The sequence below is a fragment of the Corvus moneduloides genome, chromosome 6 (genome assembly GCF_009650955.1).
Source record: "Corvus moneduloides isolate bCorMon1 chromosome 6, bCorMon1.pri, whole genome shotgun sequence".
In the NCBI taxonomy this organism is placed as follows: domain Eukaryota; kingdom Metazoa; phylum Chordata; class Aves; order Passeriformes; family Corvidae; genus Corvus; species Corvus moneduloides.
In genome coordinates, this window is record NC_045481.1 from 10,389,123 (window position 1) to 10,407,202 (window position 18,080).

Here is an 18,080-nt window from a genome sequence, read left to right on the forward strand (position 1 = left end):
CTTTCCCAAACTATTTATTAGTTCTTATCTAGAAAATAAATAGTCCTTGCCTGTCTTGCTGGATGCACTAATGACTGTAGCCCTTTTGTTGCATAATGAAAACTATTTAGGAAACACATTACTAGAACTGGAATTGGAACATTTGGAGTTTATTTTAATATTTTCAAGGGCTAGAAGTTGTGTTCATCAAAAGCAAACAAAGCCTTGTGCTAAGGCTTTTCACTTAGAGATCACAATCTTTGGGGTCTGAAAAAAAGAAAATTATTTTGAGGTATCAATGCCCCAAAGTTACTTTAAACAATCTAAAAGTTGATTTTCCAGGCAAAGTGATGCCAGTTTGCGTGAGTAACATGGCTTGTTTTATTGGTGTTAATTTTTAAGTTACCTTTAATATGTATTAATCTACAGATATAAGTAAACTGGAAGCACAGCTTGCAGATGCAGTGGCTTTTCGACAAGAACATGAAGACTCCATTCACAAGTTGAAGGGACTAGAAAAGCAGTGTAGAGTACTGAGGCAAGAAAAGGAGGACCTTCATAAGGTATTGATCCAAAGATAGGTACTTCTAAAAATGTAAAGTAGTTCTGGAACAGTTATGTTGTGATTTGCAATTTTAGTGTTTTAAATGCTGCTTTTTAAAACTATGCTGTGATGTTAGGGAACATGTTCAGAAGTACAATAGCTTTCCAAATTATCACACTTCCTTCTTTGGAAGTTGGTGGGCTTTTTATTTTAAATGTGTTCTGCTAGATGAAACAAACGCCTTAAGAATGGTTTTAATTAGGCAGTTTAATTTTTCTTAACTTTTCCAATAGAAGTCTGAGGGCAATCAAGAGAGACTTCAGAGCCTTGGGATGACTTGTTAAGGGATCAGGAACACAAGTATTGTTCTCTTCCATTCTTCTAGTTTCAGGCAATGATGGGAGACGAAACAGCCCCAGCAGATACCTGGCTGGTATCCCTGGCAGAATTCTGGGGGTTTTGGCCGTTGGTCAGTTTACATGACACCCAGCCTGCTGCTGACAGCTGGGGTGCACCTGTCTATTTAGGGGGAAAGGATCTTTGCACAGAAGTTAGCAGGGCTCATTGAAAGAGCCTATTTACTACCTTTTATACCGAAAGGTTAATTATTGCTTAAGGTTGATGATGACTTTTATGTAATCACTGAGTTTATTTGCTGCTGTGTAAATTATCCCTTCGTTTGCTTCCTAAAATTCAGCAGCATTTCAGTTTTAAATCAGCAACATATTCTGCACTAAAATAAATAGGGATTTGCATATACTACATACCACTTTCAATAATAATTTTAAAAAAGCTACCTGTATTAGAATAACGAGTTTTGCAAAAGTCTACCAGTCATATTGTTCCTGAGCATTCATATGGATCCAAAAGTAATCCATGGGCCAAAATCTCTGGGCTGTTTGTACACTAGAATTTAATATTTAATAGTCTCTCTTCTGTCTGTTAACCACCGGTAGGGGTTATTTGCCAGAGTGTATGAGTAGCAGAGAAAGGAGATCTGCTGCTTCTGGTCTGAACACATGCTTTTTGGGAAGTTAATCCTCCTGCAGTGTCCCTACTAATGGCAGAAATTTTTAGAATTCCCTTGGCCAGTATACATCTATTTTGTTGTATAGTTCTGCTCTTTTTCTCATTTTTTCCTCCCACTCTCAAATGATTTTATGTTGAACATTCCATTTGTATTTTAGTTAATTAGTTAATTTTTGTTAACTACTTTCTGTAAAGGAAATAGTTTTTATACTTTCAATTAAAGTATTAAGAGCTTCACAGTTTATTTTAAGGAATCTTGCTCAGTTTTCTGAAAAACTTCACATTTGCTGCAGCCCACCAGTGCTGGTACAGTGTATTTGATGTCTCTCCTGAATCTGCTGTCTGCTAAAGCATTCCTTTAAAAAAGGTTACAAATATGCAGATACATGGTATTAATCTAAAATTAAGTTATTTAGAAGTGAGGTGGCCTTGTGTACTCACATTTATAAGAAAGACTTCTGGGACACCAAAGGTAGTTTGCTGGCACACTAGAAGCAAATGGCTGTCTTTGTATGTCTCTGTAGCTGCTTAGGTAAACAATTGTGTAAATTAAGAATTAGAAATCTTTAGTAGTTACATGAGGTGGTCAAGACAAGCTTATGTAGGTCCAGTTTTCTTCTTCTTGGAAAGAATATATGGAGTTCAAATTACTCTTTTAATTTTTTTTTTTTTTCTTTTTAACCAGCAACTTGTAGAAGCCTCAGAGAGATTAAAGATGCAGTCCAAAGAACTGAGGGATGCCCACCAACAAAGGAAGCTGGCTGTGCAGGAGTTCTCTGAGCTCAGTGAGAGGATGGGAGACCTGCGGTCCCAAAAGCAGAAGCTGTCCCGGCACCTTCGCGACAAAGAGGAAGAGTTGGAAGTGAGCATGCAGAAAATTGATGCTCTGCGACAAGACGTCCGTAAATCAGAGAAGATAAGAAAAGAGGTAGCTTGATAAAATAGCTAGTACTCATGTGTTTCAGCTGCTGCTTACCCAGTATGTCCTATGTGACTGTACTGAAAAACTGCGAGTGTCTTCTGGGGATTTTGGGGTTTCTTTTATTTGCACTCAGACTGATTTGAATCTTGAGGAAAGTATTCTTGCTATATGCCCAGTTTATTGGTTCTGGTGTTTTGATTCTTGCAGAGTCTTGACTCACAGTCAGCTTGAAACCAATAAAGCTCAGTGAGTGTCTTCATGTGCTCTGAGGTTGGAGTATTCTGACTTCATTGGGTTTTTTTAACTGAATGTTTCTCTTCAGCTGAAAGGAGAAATAGCGATACAAACTAAGTATGTGGTTTTCCTTCCTCTGTAGTTAAGTCATTCTAAGAGTGTCCGTAATATCTTTAGGCAAGTTAATTTCCAATTAATATTCTAGGCAGTTTATAGTTTTACATGAGATTAAGTGGATAGCCGGAAGAGGACATAAGAAAAAGCTGCTGTGGTTAATCTGGAGTGTTTTAATCACTGAAAAATCATCATGTTTTCTGTATTCTCTGGGTGAAGTGTAGAAGAGAAATTCAAGAGCTCTGTAAGCACTGCTAGAAAAACTTCTGGCAAATTGAAGGGCAGTCTCTGAAAATGTAGTAGATGATGAAGTTTCTAAGGCTTTTATCCATGAACAAGAAGTGATAGTTAACTGGGAACGGGTGAATTGCTGTGGCATCTCATCTCTAGAGCAGAGTGCAGCAGACATTCGAGTATTGTTGCTTATTCGGTTAAATACTTTCATGCAGAGCTCTAGAAATCTCCAGTCTTTGTTCTTAAAAATTCCTCTGTACTCCCTTTCATAACAGTTGTATCAATCTTCTATTCAGAGCATAGTCTAGAGGTTCATTATCTTGTCCCACAGTTCTAAGTACAGTCCTTTTAAAAACAACTTTGCTAGTTTAATTTGAACACAGAAAAACAAATCTTACTCTTCCTGTCAGGTTTTGAAACCGTGTTGCTATTGCTTGAATTGCAGCAGTTACCTTAGTTGCCACTAAATCTAAATTGTCTTTCTGATAAGCTTTCTGAAGTCAGTAAATGGATGATCAAGCTTATTTTGTGCCATAATTGCAAAGTAAAAATATTCAGTGTTCATATTTAAAATGCTTTGCAGTAATTTGGCTCAAAGGTTGAGATTTTTAGGCTGCATTACTTAGATACTAACGCATGGAGCTGACCTGTAAATGTCAGAGACTTTCTTCTTTCTCAGCTGCAGTGTCTTCCTAGTGCCATTTCCTTCTCTTTGCTTTAATAGGAGCTGTGCAGTTATCCCTGAATGGGCTTGATGTAGTTCACATCAGTACAAAGAGTCATAAAATAATAGTTCTCTGCATGTGACAGATGGATGCCTGAATCACTGAAGGCAAAACAATTATCATGACATTCTGAGATGGTTGTTATAGTGGTGTAACTGAAAATAGAAATAAGTAGAGCTTGCTGCTAGGCTGTGGGGAGGAAAGGAAATGAATGATACAGATAGTGCTATCTTGTGTTGAAATGACCCAAAATGACTCGTTACAGCTGGAAGCCCAACTTGAAGAAGTCTTAGCAGAAGCATCAAAAGAACGCAAGCTCCGTGAGCACAGCGAGGTTTTCTCCAAACAACTGGAAAATGAACTGGAGGCTCTAAAGGTTACATGGTTTTTGACAAATATTTACTCATGGCCCAGAAACTGCAGTAGTTTGGCTTACTCAACTGTTGATACCAGTGGGAGACTTAAAAACTACAGCATTACTAGAAACCTGACCTATCCCATCCAGATTTACTTGCCTTTTTTGCTTGAAAGCTTGTAATTGCTGGATACCAATGTCTTGAAAGTGCTCGGTTTATATAAATTCTAAGCAGCTACTAAACCAGTGTGATCCAAATCTGTTATCTCTGCAACCCATTTCAACCGCTTCTTTGGGTCATGTAAGCAGAACAGTCACTTATGGGCTTAATGCTTGGAGACAGGCACCTTTTAAATCACTTGGTGCCCAAATAAAAATTTTTCCAGAGTGCCACCAACTGGACAATTCTGACTTTTAAAAATATTCTCAAAATATAAAGATCATAGCTTCTCCGTGATGGTTTCTCCTCTTGTTCTGCAGTTGAAGCAGGGAGGCCGGGCAGCTGGTGCCACACTAGAACATCAGCAGGAGCTTTCCAAAGTTAAGTCTGAGCTGGAAAAGAAAATCTTATTTTATGAAGAGGAGTTGGTCCGACGGGAAGCATCACATGTTTTGGAAGTAAAAAATGTGAAAAAGGAAGTACATGATTCAGAGAGCCATCAGCTTGCACTCCAGAAAGAGATCATGATATTAAAGGATAAATTAGAGAAAACAAAGCGAGAGAGGTAAGCTTTTGGGCATGATTCCCTCACTATGGATTTCTTTTTGTTGTGTATATGTATCGCATTGCATGGGTGCCTGTGCAGGCTGGTATTTCACCCTAACTCCATTTATTCCTTTTTGAAAATTCCAGTGTACAGGTTCAGCAATGTGACAGTGTGTTTCTATTTCTTGCCCTTCTCTTTAGGCACAGTGAAATGGAGGAAGCAGTAGGAACAATGAAGGAGAAATACGAACGTGAAAGATCTATGCTCTTGGAAGATAACAAAAAGCTAACAACAGAAAATGAGAGGGTAATTATTTCAGGAAACATACAATTCTTACTTCATTAGTCTCTGATGTTGAAGTAGTCTACTCACTGCTCAGAACAGGATCTGTGAGTGTTCAGGCACTATGAATTTTAAAAATGTCATTTTTGCCATATAAACATTAGAGATTTGCCTACATAGTAGCTTCAGCATCTTGATACTGCTCTTTGGGGGATTGATTCCCACAATTCAGAGGACATCACCCTTTGATTCTTCATGAAGGCTGCAAAGAGAGGGAATCATTGACACACACACTGCCTGCCTTCCTGCCGGTTTACAGTTAAACTTTATTCCTCTTTGATCTCTACACTTGCTTTTTTGTTTTCCTTTGTTTTAGATTACTGTGTGTAAACTGATAGTTCATAAAAAAGAAGCCCATCCAGATAGCCCAGGGTGGTCTTGTTTGTTCAGATTTTAAAGGTGTGTAGGCATACACATATATAAAATGTCTGAAACTGACCTAAGTCACAAGTGAAACTAATCTCTTGTTTCAGCTCTGCTCCTTTGTGGACAAACTAACAGCACAGAACAGACAGCTGGAAGATGAGCTCCAAGATCTAGCAGCAAAGAAGGAGTCTGTTGCTCACTGGGAAGCTCAGATTGCAGAAATTATTCAATGGTATGTGCTGATTAGAGCTCCAGATATGGGCACTTTCAACTTCTGAAATACTGATTGGCGCTTTTTTTAACATATAGCTAGGCCGTGTCTGAGATCAGCAAAGGCATGGTACTTCTGAGTGTTGATTTTGCTAAATTGCCAAATGCCACTGAAACAAGTATGAATCAGAGTCCTGGTGTCAACTTCCTTCAGTCTCTGAAGTGATTGTTGTCATCCAATCTGGAATATTTTGATAAATTCATTCAGGAAGTTGGTCATGATTTAAAAGGTCAGCATTAACATATAGAACCTCACTAGCTGTACTAGACAAGCACTTAGTACTTGCACTGTTCTTCCCTCTATAATTCACTGTTTTAGCAAGCTGTGTGCAAGAATTTCAGTGTGCAGAACAAAAAGGACTGGAAGGTAGCCCTTATAAAAATTGAGCAAGTAATATGCAGATCATATTCCAAACTATAGCAGTCAATCTCTGCAGAACTCTTGCTAATGGCAAAAGGAAAGCTTCAGTTTCCCTAGCAACTGCCACAATCAGGAAAATCAGATAAAAGAAAAATCTAAAGCAGGCAATCTGAGATGTATTCAGTTTTCTGTTGCTGGGAGAGTTTTTCCTGCTCTGTTCATTCCTCTTATGTCCCCAAACCCAGTGCAGACACTCTGATAGTTTGGTGGTACAGTGTTTGGTGCTATGAGCCATGAAACTGCTAAGTTACAGGTTATTGTAATTGCACAACAGGGTAAGTGATGAGAAGGATGCTCGTGGCTATCTCCAAGCATTGGCTTCCAAGATGACAGAAGAACTAGAATCATTGAGAAGTTCCAGTCTGGGGTCACGAACACTGGTAAGGAAATAGGAGACATTCAAGATGTTCTGGGCATGTCTGAGAAGCTACATTTTTGTCCCTAAAAAAAACTAATCCTCTGCTCTGCTTTCTAGTTTTTAGCTACTGCTTGCAAATCCAACTAGGTAATCTGATCAGAATTTGATAATTACAGGGGACAGTTGTTTCATGCTAATATCTGCCATCACAGATATTAAACACTACAAAGCAGAGAAGAAACAATAACTTAAACCGTCAAAGGGGAGTACAGAAATATACCTTACCATGTTATGTGCAATTGAATAATTGCTGTTACAGTGGGATAACGAAGTAAGTTTTCTTCTGTGAAAAATTACTGTCTGGCTGATACCAGTGCAAACGAGGGACACGCTGAGAGCATGTGGCATTATTGACATGCAGAACAATGAGACCTTCTGCCATAATTTTCCCATACAGTAGTAGCATGAATTCCTCAAAATCTAATAGAAGAGCTCTCAAAAAGGAGTACGATTTCAAAGAGAAAAACACCTTCATAAGGAAAGGAAGAGAGCCATTTGCAGCTTGGCATGGGAGCCCACATCCCTATCAATGCAAGTCAGCAGTCTGCCATGCAGAGTCCATCTGCTGCTGGTTTATACATAGGAGAAGTTAATCATCCCTTCCAAACCTATGAATATGAGAGAATAAGAGAAAGTTTTATTTCTGTGAGCTAACACTTGTCTGCATCATCAGGAGACAATTATAATACTGAGAGGTTTAATGTGAGGAAAGATTGGATCAAGTGCAGTTTGCATTTTTATCTAAGCTACTGCCAGAATAAAAAACACTGTCTGTTCTTTATATTATAACTGGTTTTGTAACTTCTACAGAACCTGCTCTAAGGCAAATTACATCTCAACATAAAAAGTGCTTCTCAGTTTTCATGACTGTTATTTGCAAGTTCGTCTCTGACTAGGGAGGTATTCATTAGGGAATATCAGAAATGTAGTCCACACTGAAAAATGGCTGGAAAGGCTTAGAATAATAGCTTTTGGGGTAGTAGGGAGGAATTGCGTGGTGTATGCTGAGGTATAGCATATATATATATATATGCTATATATATAGCATCTATATCTTAGCAAGCGTAAGAATTGCTTAGGCAAACATGCAGGTATCTTGGGCATCTCAAGACCCAGATTCTTTTTTTTCTTCTCATGGTTTTGCTACTCTTGGTATGTTTTATGTTAATATGTTTACATTAAATGTTGACATTTGTCTCATATTTGAAAGTCCATTATATCACTGTGCAAGTTTTACACTTGGTTCTAGATTGGACAGTGAAAATTAGTCATTTTCAATGGGTTCTGTCTGTTTGACTTCCATGCTCAGTGATCCAGCATTTTGGATTCCAGCATATTGTGTTAATGGTGTAACTAATTTTAAAATTGCTTCTTACTTCATTTTTGTGTAATGAAGTCTGACTGTTGACTGATTTTCATGCAGCAGGTATGCTGTCCATAACTAATTAAAAGAGCATTCTCTGAACCAGTGTGAAAGCGAATTTATGCCTTGAACAAGAGCAGAAATATCCTCAGACAGTTAATAGTAATATTCAGTAACTTACTGCAACAGGATCCACTTTGGAAAGTGCGACGCAGTCAGAAGTTGGATATGTCAGCAAGGCTGGAATTACAGTCCGCCCTTGATGCAGAAATTCGTGCCAAACAGCTAGTTCAAGAAGAGCTACGGAAAGTTAAAGATGCAAACATATCTTTTGAAAGGTAATGAGGGATGTGGTTCTGTTTGGGGATTAATATACTGATCTAAACTGCTGATTAGAATAGCAGCAACTTTCTTAAAATGGCTCCTTGTGCCTGGGATATTGGACTTTGCCAGAAGGATCCCATTCTACAGACTGCACATTTCTTACATAGTCAAATGAGAACTGTAAAAATTTCAAGTAAACATTGCACTGCTATACTAAGTTACGAATCTTGGGTATCTGAGGAAGAGAAAGTGTAAGAGTGAATTCAAAGCAAATTCACTACCATTCCTTCAACTAACTGGAGAGTTAGACATGTTCTTGGGAATTAAAAGTCAAAGTACTATTAAAATAATTTTGTTTAGCAGATACCTGCTGTGATAGCAGAAGTCTTAAGTACAGTTTTAAATATCTAGTCAAGTAATGAGGTGTCTATTCAGGGGAAAAGTAAAATTAATCATCCTTAAAAAAAAAAAATCACTTAAAAAAGCACAATGCCCCACCCCCCTCCAAAAAAAAAAAAAACAAAGGCATTTTCTGAAAGTCTGAGATGTGGGACCAGAAATTAACAACCTTGTGTACTGGCACTCCTGCCTTTTAAACATTTCAGATTACATTTTGACCATATTTTTTTACTGTTAGTAAATTAAAGGAATCAGAAGCAAAAAATAGAGAACTGTTGGAAGAGGTGGAAGGTTTGAAGAAAAAAATGGAAGAAAAATACAGAACAGATTCAGGTAATTAAAGTTACTGTGTTCTAACATAGTTCTAACACCACCTGTGATTGTTGCCTTTTAGCTAAGCCGGTTCTGCTTTTGGTTTTAGGTCTCAAACTTCCGGACTTTCAAGATTCCATTTTTGACTATTTCAACACCTCTCCTCTTGCACGTGATTTGACTTTCAGAGTGAGTTATCACATAAAATAACTATAAAAATGAGATAACTGAATTATATTTTTATCATGTAAAAGTAACTCTTAGGCACTGTATGGCAGATTGGTATCTTGCATATTAGCCAAATCAGTGTGGCACAGAATTGGATGCCCAGTAGATGTTAGATAGCTTGGCATTTTGTAGAGAAGCTGGCACCTCTGGGGAATATTCTCAGAAGTTCACATTAATTATTTCCCATTCTAGCTTCTTTGTGTAGGTTAATCTCAAACATTTGGCTAAATGAAATATATTCAGGGTTTTTTGGAAGTGCTGGCACACCCTGTTACAAATAAGGAATTAAATGCTTTGCAGTTGGAAGATGCTGATTATTACGAGGAAAAGTGTTCACACAGTTCAAGGAGTGCTTAAACAGATACGCAAAATTGTTGGCTCCAGATCTTAATGGAGTGGTTAGAGGAGAAGGATCTGGGAAGAGAATCAGAGGACCCACAGATGTTGGTATAATAAGTTTATCATGACACACCCTGTGATCCCTAGAAAGCTAATCATACAAATCACAGCTCCAAGTAGGCGTTTCATTTTAAATGATTTGTGCATTCCCCGAGGAAGCAGCTGTTAAATTCAACATTGAATCACATTTCCTTACTTCATGAACTCTTGATCCTTGAAGATTTTTCTGGAGTTTTTTAAAATTTTGTTTTGCAAAGCATAGACAGTTTAGGATAAAACCAAGGGCTTGAACTGGAACAAATAATCTGTTTATGAAGTGGAGTTAAAAGGGCTCAGGTTAAAACCTCATCAGTCTCATTAGATTTTCTATCTGAGATGTGTACTCTCTCTTTTTTCTTTTTTTTTTTCCTTTTTTTTTTTTAATTTTTACTGTTGCTAAAAACAAAAAAGCCTATGGACATGCTGTGATATTTTCATACAGTTTGTGTATTTGCTGTTCCCAATCACAAAATGTCTGTGCTGCCTTTCTGTTGAAGCAGCAAGATGTGCACTATGGGTGACGTGGAGGGAAGAGAGAAGCATGATATATGCTACTTTCTCAATTTTTATCTACTGTAGCTTTTATCTGCTGACCTTGATATTTTCAAACATTGCTTTAAAAAGTACCAGATAGACATTAGACAGTAATATGTAGAATATCAAGCCCATAACTAAACAAGGTTCCATTCTATAGATCCTGAAATACATACCTATTCGCTATGGAAATGCAGGTGGCATTTTCTGATGAATTACATTAGAATTGCTGATACTGTGCTTAATGACTTACATTAGCAATTTTTTTTTCACATGTACTTATAAAGATATTTTGTATCATCTGCACTGGGGTTAATTTAGTTTGAATGGGTATCATTTGGCCATATAAAATATTTTATTTAGCTAGCCAACTAATATTCTATCTGAAGTTTTCCTGTGGGTGATAAGCGATCGTTTTTATCCCTCATATCCGTTACAACAAAGGATTCTGTTTCTTCTTCGTCTACATCTTCTCTGCTAGCCTTTTGGGAAGAAGTAAGTTTTTGCTAGTAGTTTTGTGTCCTTATTTTGTTGTGACCTGTCATAGTAAAAATGGCCCTCTAAAACTAGATATTTTGCTTCCTTCATCTCTCTGTTACTTAATCCACTAAACCTCTTTGAGGCTTACTGTTTTATAGTTCGACTATCTATAAAGCTAAAGCTAAAACTATCTATATAGCTAAAGAATCACACTATTTTGAAATTGTTCATATTACATAATGATGCAATTTGATCTTAAATGGCCCAGCCCTTCCAATCAATTTGGAACAAAACAGAAGTAAGAAGTATCTGAACATATTTAGTGAGCTAACTGAACTTGAGACATCTTCCTGTCTAAACTGGCTGGGAAGTGAGTGATTCATTACTTGTTGCCTTTAGTGCTACTTACATCATTGATGTGAAGTCTAATCTCATGTTTGTTAATCATAGTTTTCATGATGTCCTGAGAGTACAGTAATACAGAATCCTACTTCCACACCCAGCTGCTTTAACTCTGGAATTGTAGCATACTTCCCCCTTGTGCTGGCAATTAGTAGTTGCTAATTTAAGTGTGAAATTAATAGATGGCTTGTAATGGATGCTAGTTTTAAATTTTAGTGAAATATGAGATACTGTGATTAATTAGACATGATTCTTTTAATGACGGGGGCCAATCATTTTAAAACAACTTTTTAAAAGATTGGGTATTATTAATTTTTTTCTTGTGGCAGACTTGCTGGCTTCTGTATGATAGAAAAATCCTAGCATAGTAAGCTACCATGAGAAATCAGCTATTTTAGGGATGATTGCCAAGGTACTCAAACATCATTCCATACCTGCAAGCAAGAGATTAGACACAGCCTTGCTGGGAGAATTTGACTGTTAGAGCATTTATGCTGTCTACATGAGATTTTGCATTTCAGTACTTCCCGCTTTTCCATCAGGTGTCAGGGTTTGTTTGGAGGAAAGTTCTTTTTTCAGTGAATGTTAAATGTATGTGTACATCATATAAAAATTGGCACTGGGTCTTGTTTCCGTTTTGTTGACATGAGGACACTTTGTCAGATATATGGTATCTAATCTAACATGTTTGCTGTCGCTTTTGCAGACCAGCTCTATTAGTGAGCAGGAAATGCAGGGTCCCAAGTCAGAAGTTTCACCATCTACTTCAGTTGTAACTGCAGAGCAACAACAGGAAGTAAGAGACCCGTTATTTTACCCTGAAGAGTAATTCACCAGAAAGTCTCTCTGTCTTGTTCATAATAAATACGTATTGCAGCATTCATTATGAAGAAGCAGGATTGAATGCTGCGTATTTGCAATGCCTCAGTGCTAATTGCACCTGCTTTGAGGACACTTGCAAATGAAATCTTTTCACTGGCTTTGTGTATGTTGATGTACCTCATTTTCATGTTTTCTGTATTGCTGCGTGTTTGTTAGTATGCAGGCTTTCCTGTGAGTGCTTTAAGACACAATCTGTTTCTATAAAATCAGAATGGCAGTGTTTACAATGATTAAATTTTTGATAATTTTCAAAAAAGGAAAAAAAAGAATCAGAGAACAATAAGCTTTGCCACCGCAATCTTGAAACAAATTCTTGAAGCCTTACTTTGCTCAATTACAGTTTCTTGTGATTCAGGAACCAATTCGGCTTCAGAGGATGCCTGCTGCTCCTTCCCCCACCATTCAGTCCATTTCTCTAGCTGTGCCAAAGGTAGGGGGACTGTGCTAACCTTATTCTAAAGAGCAAAAGAAAAAATACCATTTATAAATGAGCCCTCTGTGTTTTCTTGTCCTGTTTGGGTTTGTCATGTGTGTGTTTTTGTTAGGTCTGTGTTTTTAATCAAATGTTTCCAAACGCATATCAATGGGTTTTGTTTTGTTGGAAGGGATGTCAAAACATGGTTGTAGTTCTGGGTTTGAGTGTCTTTTGGAGTTGGCAATAAAACTGTTACTGTTGTCTTGCAGCACCTGCTACAAGCTGCACTTACATTAAAGAAGCCCAGGCTTCATAATGTACACACTGATGTACTGGAGGGTGGTGGAGGGTGGTGCTTGCATTACTTAAGTCCAGAAAATGAAGTTATTTTTTATCCTGACTGTATCTTCCAGCCTAAAGCTCACCAGCTCAATATCAAGTCGTTCACAAGCCCCACTCAGTGTAGTCATTGCACCTCTCTTATGGTGGGATTAGTTCGACAAGGTTATGCCTGTGACGGTGAGTCAATGAAACTTTTTATAGATTTTCAGCAAGCCCCTCAAAAAAGCATCCCAGTGTATTTTAAGGCAACCATTTCTTTGTGGAGGGAATGATAGAGAGGGGTGGCTGCCACTGGAGGATTTTCCTTTCTTTTTTCATCATCAGCATACTCATGAAGTCTCTTTAGGAGTATGATGATGATGTATGATGAAGCATGGTTTCCTTGCATATTGTTAATTAATTCTACTACCATTAGTGCTGTTATAGTGCAAGGGAGGGGGTGGGGAAGACAGGACTGGTTTCTGTTGCTGTAGTAGAGAAAACTACGGGAATGATCTGGTGACATGCATCTGATTATGTCTATTTATGCAATTCTGGTCATAAACCCCATATGTTGGGAGGACTATTTGCTCGTTTATTTGGCCTGTAGCCTGTCTTGCTGTCCATTAGTTTTATTTAAAATGCTTTCTCTGATGCATGTATCACTACTGAATTCCATGTTTGAGTATATGGAGGTATTTTCATTTGAAAATACTTACTGTATATTGATTAGACACATGAACTCAGTTCAATAAGCCACAAATCTGTTGAAGACACTACAGTATTAATAACCTTATTTCTGTGCCCAGCTTAGCTCTTGCTAGTGGCAGCCTCTCCACTGTCAGCCTCAGTATCACAATTAGATTGCCTCATCTGTCCTTCAGGGCTTTTTTCCTGGCAGATCTTCTGGTGGCAGTTCTTCCCCAGGAGGACCTATCACTCTGCCAGCACTTGCCCTGGGGCTGCCTTTTGTCTCCTTTTGCTGACAGTTCTGAATTCTTGTTTTGCATCTCTTCCCTTCAAGCTTGAAACTGTCTTTTTCCCTTAGTGTAGCTATCGGCTTCACTCTTCTTTTTGTCTTGTGTGTTTCAAGCTCTGCATCGTTAGTTTTCCATTTTGCCTAATCTACAGCAGCTCTTTATTGTTACAGTAAAAACTAAAATCACATTGATATAAAAACAGAGATAACTCCAGTAGAACAAAACTTTGCCATGTTCCACTTTCAATCACTTGCATTTCCCAATTCCTCCTCTTTCTAATGCTGGAAGCTATGGTAAAATACAGCTACACTTACAGAAGACTGGAACTGACTCTGTCCTGTGGATTTTCCCTATTCTGTAACTGGTGTACCTTGATATCCACTGTCACAAATAATCATGATGCCTCCTCAAAGAGCTGAATTTATTACCTAGTCTTTGGGAGCACTTACAGTACTTTATGTGCATGACTTTTTGGTAGCCCTCTGTCCTCCTGGGAGCAGACAGTAGCTCAAAGAATAAGCCAGGCAGCCTGCTCTGGGCTCTCTCCTCTGCTGTCTCTTCCCTCAGGTGTCATGAGGGACACCTGTGGCTGTAGCAGAAGCAGGCTGTTTCCAGGTTTTTTTGAATCCTTTGACACTTCATAATTACAGGCCTAGATGTACCTAGGATATCTGCCAGATTCTCACTTGTGAGAATATAGTAGGAAACACAGGACAGATGAGAGTATTGTGCCCCTCTCTTCCTGCCTTCCCAAGCCTACTGGTAGAAACAGGGTAGCTGGGACAAACCAAGCAAAATCTCTGTGAAAAGATCAGGCCCGTAAGCTGTGGGTCAGATGCCTCGATATAATACATTAACTCACTCCACAGTTCTTGTCGCCTGTCTCATGTGAAGTGGCATATGAATTTTTTCTGTGTACTGCTTCTGTGTGAAATGCTCTGTAGATGAGATCTAGAGACCTCTGTCCCTTGCTGGTGCAGCACAAAGTGGTACAAAATGGTGCAAATGGTAAGAAAGCATGCAATGCTAGTTTGCTCCTTATTTGAACTTGAACTCTGGGCAGTAGATGTATATGCCTCTTTCATCATGCAGCATTTCACTCCTTGTTCCTGGTTTCTATTTTATTTATGTTTTATTTATGTCTATATCTTGTGTTTAATAGTTTGACCCTTTCTGGTTTTTTAATCCATTTAGTTTTACTTTGTCTTTGCAGTATTCTTGCATATGTGGATCAAATTAAACACCTATTAGCACTACCCTGTAATTTTTATTCCTCCTTTATTAATACTGTTTCTCTTCTGTGACTGGGTTAGTTGGTGCTTAACACCAGCAAGGCTGCCCAACTCATTTTCCTTGAAATGTGGACTCAGTTCCTGCCCTTTATGAATGTAATAGGCTAAAAAGAGGAAATAAAAGCACTTTGGAGAGTCTCACACAATATCTAGGTGTGTTCAGTCCTTCAGCATAGTGAGCTATTGCAATATTTGACTGCCAGTTTCAGTGTGATTAATTAATTCACTGAGTGTAGACTGTGTTAATCAGCTGTTATGACTGACTCATACACACATTTCACTGTGAATTTTCTCTTTTGTACTTAGTGTGTTCATTTGCATGCCATGTTTCCTGCAAGGATAGTGCACCTCAGGTCTGCCCTATACCCCCTGAACAAGCCAAAAGGCCTCTTGGAGTAGATGTGCAAAGAGGAATAGGAACAGCCTATAAAGGTTATGTCAAGGTAACAGTCTTTTGTTCTTGGACAAGAGAAGAATACTTAATTTCACTTAGAGCTCTACAGCATGGAACCTCTAAGTATGTTTAAACACATCTCCTAAATAGTGCTAAAGCCTTAAGGCTTTGTGTGCCATCTATGTAACTTATTTAACCTTCGTTGCTTTAGATGTGGGAGAAACACTCGGTTTTACTGCAAGAGCTGCAGGTTAGTAGATTAGTAGCTACAATGTTGATAAGCAGCAGGGAAAAAAGAAAAAATGGTTTAAGAAATAATTTCTGTCATTGTTTGTGTAAGCATAATGTAAAAGGTAAACTGTCCTACCATTTTGGCATTGGTGGAATATCCAAGCCTAATATCTTTATACAAGTCTTAATACACTTTTACAGCTGTAACAAGGAATGGTTGAACTTAAAAGAGGAAAAATGATTTCTTGCTTACTTGATATTTTTCATCCTATTTTGAAGGACAAGTAGAATGTGTTCTAATTCTGTTGATCTAAGTATAAGCTTTTCTAAATGTCCTGCTTTCTGTGTCTCCTACATGTGCTTACATGTATTAAGCAATCAATTATTTACCCACAGGTCCCAAAGCCTACAGGTGTTAAGAAAGGGTGGCAGAGGGCTTATGCAGTTGTCTGTGACTGTAAACTGTTCTTATATGATGTGCCTGAAGGAAAATCCACCCAGCCTGGAGTTGTGGCAAGTCAAGTGTTGGATCTCAGGTTTGTATTGTTATGACAGAGTAGAAATCCTCTCTACATTTTTTCTCAACAGGAGTATTTCTTTCTAGTACACAAGAAACTATAAGATTTTGAGAGCTCTGGTCTAAGAATATTTGTGTATTCTGTACATAAACTGCAGCTAAGTTTAGGCTGATCAAGTTGGCTCAACAAGAAACTACTTTTGTGACTTTATAGTCAGTCACACTGCAATCACCAGTATTTACAGCATTAGCATGCTTCTTCCTGCAATTCCAAATGCATGTAAAAAGCAAGTGTATTTTGGTAGATTGCTTTTCCCATGCACTCTGACCCCAACACTGAGTCACAGATCATCCCATAGCCAGTAAGTTCAGGAATGATAGAAAAATTGAAGTAGTCTGCAGAAAAGCACCAACTCATTTACACTGCAAATGGCTCTGACCCTGCCTTCTCACAGGAGTTATTACTTCATGGGGAACCATCTGAACCAGTGAACACTGTCTGCCAAAGATCTGAGACTTAGTAGTAACCAAGGAGGTTTTTGTATTTCAATTTATGGAAATACCAAGAAAGTGTAATACCTTTTAATGTTACAGCACCTTTGTACCTGTGTTGAATATAAAGTTTGCACCTTGATTTATATTTTTTCCAGACAGTAGTACCGTGGGGTTGCAGCAGTACTGCTGTGCTGTTCTCACACTCACTGGGATCTGTCAGTGTCAGCTCTCTGACATGCTGGCAGCAGGAGCAGGAACATGGAAGTACTGCAAATAGCAGCATTCACATTAGTGCATTGCTTGAAGCAACTCAGCCAGATCCTAATAGACCAACTGTCCCATGCTTTATCTGCTTATTGTAGCTGCCTCTTTGAGGCTGTCATCTGAGGATTCTTAGATGTTTTTAATAGATGCTAACCACCACAGCTATGAATTCTAGCATGGACAAGTTTCAGACATTAGTGTCATCTTTGCACCAAAATTGGCAATTATGGTGATCAACTTGGTCAAATTCAGTTTAAAAAGGCTAGTGTAGACAAGCCCTCTGGGGTGGAGCACTCTGAAATGCAAAAGTTGTTCTGATGTCTGTTTATTTTACTGTAATAGAGAATAAAATCTAGCTGTTTTGAAAACACTTATTTGAAACCCACAAACTATAATTATGTTGCCAAGAGCTTTTTATGTGATTTTTCTTTTTTTCCAAAGGCCCCTCTCTTGCTACACATTGAGGTATGAATTACTAATTTCTAATGTGTCTGCTGGGCTGGAAGAGCAATATTCTTGCTTCTAATTGTAGAATAGGTGTGGTTGGGACACCAAAACTACAGAAAGCCACCCTGCTTAACTTCAGGTGGACTGACTTACACGTACCAGATGCTGTAGAGACATAAGTGAGGCTTGTGAGTTGTTTGGGTCAAGGATAGTTAGAGCATAACAAAGCAGCTGTGGCCTCTGTGCGGTGTTAGGAGATTGCAGCCTATTGAAACAGTGGTGATACCCATTAGATTTTGCTGAATAATCCTAGTGTGTGCTTGTATGTGATGCTTTTGTTTCTTTTCTCACTAGAGATGAAGATTTTTGTGTGAGCTCTGTCCTAGCATCGGATGTAATACATGCAACTCGTAAAGACATCCCTTGTATATTCAGGGTATGGCTACCAACTGACTCTTGTAGATAATATCAGTTAAATACCAGTGTTTTGTTTTGATAAATGGCATGTACTATCCATATCTAATGTTGATTAAGTTATGTAGAAGTGTAAGAATTTACAAGGGCTGCTGAGATACGTAGAAGAACAATATGGTGCTCCTCTTATAAGTGAACTGTAAAGAACAAAGTTCTCCTTCTTTAGCTGCCGCTTCGTATATGAAGTTTGGCTTTTTTTTATTTTCTTGACTATAATTCAGTATATTT

At 38.2% G+C, this 18,080-nt stretch overlaps 1 protein-coding gene across 18 annotated transcripts in view; it reads left to right on the plus strand.

Moving 5' to 3' along the window:
- Positions 1-18,080, plus strand: part of CDC42BPB (CDC42 binding protein kinase beta) — a 91,570-nt gene that overhangs the window by 58,835 nt on the left and 14,655 nt on the right. For 4 of the 18 annotated variants that reach the window (XM_032113494.1, XM_032113499.1, XM_032113496.1 and 1 more), the window contains exons 12-27: positions 409-542; positions 2,238-2,480; positions 4,047-4,157; positions 4,617-4,861; positions 5,044-5,149; positions 5,659-5,783; positions 6,517-6,622; positions 8,213-8,361; positions 8,985-9,079; positions 9,168-9,247; positions 11,847-11,936; positions 12,378-12,452; positions 12,851-12,956; positions 15,337-15,473; positions 16,052-16,191; positions 17,733-17,814. In XM_032113494.1, coding sequence (XP_031969385.1) covers positions 409-542; positions 2,238-2,480; positions 4,047-4,157; positions 4,617-4,861; positions 5,044-5,149; positions 5,659-5,783; positions 6,517-6,622; positions 8,213-8,361; positions 8,985-9,079; positions 9,168-9,247; positions 11,847-11,936; positions 12,378-12,452; positions 12,851-12,956; positions 15,337-15,473; positions 16,052-16,191; positions 17,733-17,814 — 2,024 coding nt within the window. Of the gene's footprint in view, positions 1-408; positions 543-2,237; positions 2,481-4,046; positions 4,158-4,616; positions 4,862-5,043; positions 5,150-5,658; positions 5,784-6,516; positions 6,623-8,212; positions 8,362-8,984; positions 9,080-9,167; positions 9,248-10,702; positions 10,754-11,846; positions 11,937-12,362; positions 12,453-12,850; positions 12,957-15,336; positions 15,474-16,051; positions 16,192-17,372; positions 17,397-17,732; positions 17,815-18,080 lie in introns of all 18 variants that reach the window. The other 14 variants (XM_032113484.1, XM_032113489.1, XM_032113485.1 and 11 more) reach the window with 11 other exon arrangements.